At 51.2% G+C, this 3,803-nt stretch overlaps 1 protein-coding gene across 2 annotated transcripts; it reads right to left on the bottom strand.

Annotated features, from left to right (window-relative positions):
* Positions 1 to 1,689: 1,689 nt before the first annotated feature.
* On the bottom strand, positions 1,690 to 2,268 carry LOC116070980 (40S ribosomal protein S16-like). Of its 2 annotated transcripts, XM_031342363.1 has the most exons (2): positions 2,140 to 2,267; positions 1,690 to 2,088 (listed from the first exon to the last, which is right to left on the bottom strand). In XM_031342363.1, the coding sequence occupies exons 1-2, from the start codon at positions 2,254 to 2,256 to the stop codon at positions 1,804 to 1,806; spliced, it is 402 nt and encodes a 133-aa protein (XP_031198223.1). In that variant the 5' UTR covers positions 2,257 to 2,267; the 3' UTR covers positions 1,690 to 1,803. The 2 variants fall into 2 exon arrangements, with proteins under 2 accessions (XP_031198223.1, XP_031198224.1); XM_031342364.1 differs by having other exon boundaries at positions 1,789 to 2,268.
* Positions 2,269 to 3,803: the final 1,535 nt, after the last annotated feature.

Consider the following 3,803-nt stretch of genomic DNA (forward strand, 5'->3'; position numbering starts at 1 on the left):
TGACGGGCATACGGCTGCTGATCGTCATTGCTCGGAACCTGACAGGCCAAAGGAGATGGCAAAATGGATGGATGTTTTTACCGGTCAATGGAAAGGCCCGGATCCTATTTTAATAAGATCCAGGGGAGCCGTTTGTGTTTTTCCACAGGAAGAAGATAACCCGATTTGGGTACCAGAGAGGCTAACAAGAAGAATTGAGGCGAAGGAGGACTGATCACCACCGGCCCTTTGGGACTCAGATCCTGACCTGTCTGCTGATGCTGTGGCTGTGCCCGTTGAAGTTTCTACTCCAGAATTGGACTGCCGAGTTTGAAGATACTCTGAGGAGACTGAGGCTTGCCATCGCACAAGTGAACTCTACACGTCTGGATCTGTCGTTTACAGAAGGATTCGGTTCCTGGATTTCTTCAGCCCTTTCTTATTTTAAGGAATGGGTGGGAGTTGGCCTGTTTGGTGCAGCCCTATGCTGCGGCCTGGTGTTTTTGCTCTGGTTGATCTGTAAGCTCAAAACCCAACAAAAACGTGACAAGGTAGTCATTACTCAGGCACTTGTGGCCATTGAACAGGGAACTTCTCCCGTGGTGTGGTTGTCCATGCTACACAAATCATAAAACCCCCTGCCATCTCGTTCCTCCCCTGGCCAATAGCGCCTTTGCTAACGATCGCCCAGCAGGGTCAGAGTAGACGAGCTACGCCAGCTCCAGGGTACCCAGAGACGGGCAACCTTCCCCAAACGCAGACCAACCTAAGACACGGAGCCCTCAGGCGAGGGGGGGGGGGGGGGCGGTAATCCTATGACCGGGTAAGGCTGCGGATTTGATGCGGAATGACCTAAGACAGGGGCCCTGGCAGAGCAAAAGCACTCTCTGACTTGCTATATTTGGCCTTCCCTTTTAACTAAAACAAAAGGGGGAGATGTGGAGAGCGGTAGAGCGGGAGAGGCATTCATTCGCCTTGACAAGATAGCGCCTACATCCGCTGTCGACTCCTGGTAAACAACTGTTTGCGCATGTGCGTAGAGTGAAAAGGTGCCAAGTCACAGCCCATCCCGGGGCGTCACATGGGGTGATGAGCAAACAGCCGATCATGTGCGGACACGCCGCGCTGTGGTGTATATAAGCAATACGCTGTGGTGTATATAAGCAGTGCCGATTATTGGCTCGGGGTCTTCCTCTTCATGATGCAATAAATGCTTGCTGCAGAAGGATCCTAGTGTCTGCGTGTTTTCTTGCTGGCAAGACGACTGCACGGGCAACAAGAAACAGCTTAACATGGCCTGAAAGTTTGGAAACCATAAGCCAAAACACATTCTTTTTCCAGTAAGGTGATGGTTCTTGCGTCTGTTCCAGAGATGAGAGTCTAAGAACCCCTACATGGGGCTGTAACACAGAAGATGGCTAGAGCAGTCCCTCCCCCATCCCCTGCAAGCACAACCCTTTCCCACATGATTCAGAGAGGCCACATGGATGGCACCTCCCTAAAGGAGCATCCTGCATGGACCAGCCATAACCAGGGACCTAGCAGGCTTCAGGTGTGTGTCTTCAGGGACATGTCACTGAGCAGAAATATGTGGTTGGATTGGTGTGAGGTGGGTAGACACATGTGTTCCTGTCCCATTTGCTGAGGGCCAGTGGTACCCTGGGCTTCTTTGAGCAGTAGTGTTTTAATTAGGGTTTTACTGCTGTGAACAGACACTGTGACCAAGACAACTCTTACAAGGACAACATTTTTTTAAAAAAAACATTAAAATCCTAGGATGTTTATTACAAAGGTAAACCCTGATCCTTGAGATGGGGCATATCGCTAGGATTTCTGGTATCTGGCATGGGCACCAGGACCTCCAAACTTTTTGGATTCATAACGACGGGGGTCAGCTACAAGCAGGGTCCGATTGTACTGGATGAGAATATCTTTGATCTCCTTCTTAGAGGCTTCATCCACATACTTTTGGTAATAAGCCACCAGGGCTTTTAAGATGAACTGTCGAATAGCATAAATTTGGGCCACATGACCACCACACTTCACACAGACCCAGATATCTACGCCAGCAAACCTCTCCTTGCCCAGACGCAAGACAGGCTCCAGTAACTTGTACTGCAGCGTGCGCGGCTCGATCATCTCCAGGGGACGTCCATTCACCTCGATGAGCCCATTTCCTCGTGTGCAGTGGGCCACAGCTGTGGCTGTCTTCTTGTGTCTGAAGACCTGCACGGACTGAAGAGGACCCTTGGACGGCATAGCTACAAGTACGAACATGAGCTCGTCACCGCGTCGCCACAACCAGAAAAGGGAAGGACAATATTTAATTGGGGCTGGCTTACAGGTTCAGAGGTCCAGTCCTTTATCATCAGGGCAGGAGCATGGCAGCATCCAGGCAGGCATGGTACAGGAGGAGCTGAGAGTTCTACATCCTCATCTGAAGGCTGCTAGCAGAAGACTGGCTTCCAGGCAGCTAGAATGAGGGTCTTAAAGCTCACACCTACAGTGACACACCCACTCCGACAAGGCCACATCTACTTCAACAGAGCCACACCTTCTAGTAGTGCCACACCCTGGGCCGAGCATGTACAAACCATCACAAGTAGCTATCGTGTTCTAAGGCTTCCTGTCAAGATCTGGGGTGCTGGTTGGGACTTTCTGCCCCACCCCCACCCTTTATCTCTGACTATCAGTCATAGAGGTGAGGGAGAAGAGGGAAGGAAGGCTTAGAGTCTCACCAAGCAGGGTAATACCAAAGGAAAGAGGGTTCTGGGAAGATTCCCACTATCCTCTGAATACAACCAACATAAGGATAGTCCCCCTAGGTACCATGACTCACCCCCTAAGCTCTAATTCATGTGATCTTGCCCCTGCTGCAGCCAGTCTCTCTGTTCTGGGCCTGTGCATGGAAGCCACACCAGGGCTCCTATTTCCAGCAGATCCCTTCTGCCTACAAGCACTCATGGTCCTCCAGCATCCTGGCTCCTGTTCTTTGGGGTCCTGGGGACCTCTATGGATAGCCAAATGGGCCAGGTTGGTCTCAAGACCTGTCATACCTTGGATACCCTGGTAAAGTGGAGGCCACATGGGTGCTGAAAAAACATCTCTGGCCAGCAGGTGTCTGCCACTGGAGGATGGTTTCTAGGAGGTGATCAGTCTGATCAGACGGACAAGGGACAGTGGGACCCAGCAGGAGAGGAACCTCAGCATCCAGGTGCACAGGGGACAACACCCCACCTGGCTCTGCTGCTGCATGTCCCACAGGGAACATCCTTTTTTACTCAACCCCGGGTCTCCCCCACAAACTCTAGCCTTATAGAGATGCTTTCACCCCACTTTCCACAAAGGGCAGATTCTAGGGATGATTATCTTATCCCCTGTGTGGGCATGCTGGCTTCTTGGCTTCTTGGCACCCATCCGTATCCACAAGCAAGAAGATGAGTACTCATATGTGGACCTTGGCATCTCTGCCTCTCCATGTGAGTACGGGTGCACACATGTGTGCAGGTGTGCACACATAATCATGAAGATATGTGTTTTACCCACATGCTGTGGCATGTGTGGAACTCAGAGAGCAACTTGTGGAACCCAGTTCTCTCCTTCTACCATGTGGGTTCCGGGGATCAAACTAGTCAGTCTTGGAGGTCACAGTGCCTGCAATAAATAAAGTTTCTTTTTGGGGGGCTGGGGAGATGGCTCAGAGGTTGAGGGCACTGACTGCTCTTCCAGAGGTCCTGCGTTCAATTCTCAGCAAATACATGGTGGCTCACAACCATCTGTAATGAGATCTGGTGCCCTCTTCTGGTGTGTCTGAAGACAGCTAC

The sequence above is a fragment of the Mastomys coucha genome, unplaced genomic scaffold, assembly GCF_008632895.1.
Source record: "Mastomys coucha isolate ucsf_1 unplaced genomic scaffold, UCSF_Mcou_1 pScaffold22, whole genome shotgun sequence".
NCBI classification, from domain to species: Eukaryota; Metazoa; Chordata; class Mammalia; order Rodentia; family Muridae; genus Mastomys; species Mastomys coucha.

Coding starts and splice junctions, on each gene's coding strand:
- LOC116070980 (XM_031342364.1), bottom strand. CDS start 2,256: ATGTTCGTACTTGTAGCTATGCCGTCCAAGGGTCCTCTTCAGTCCGTG.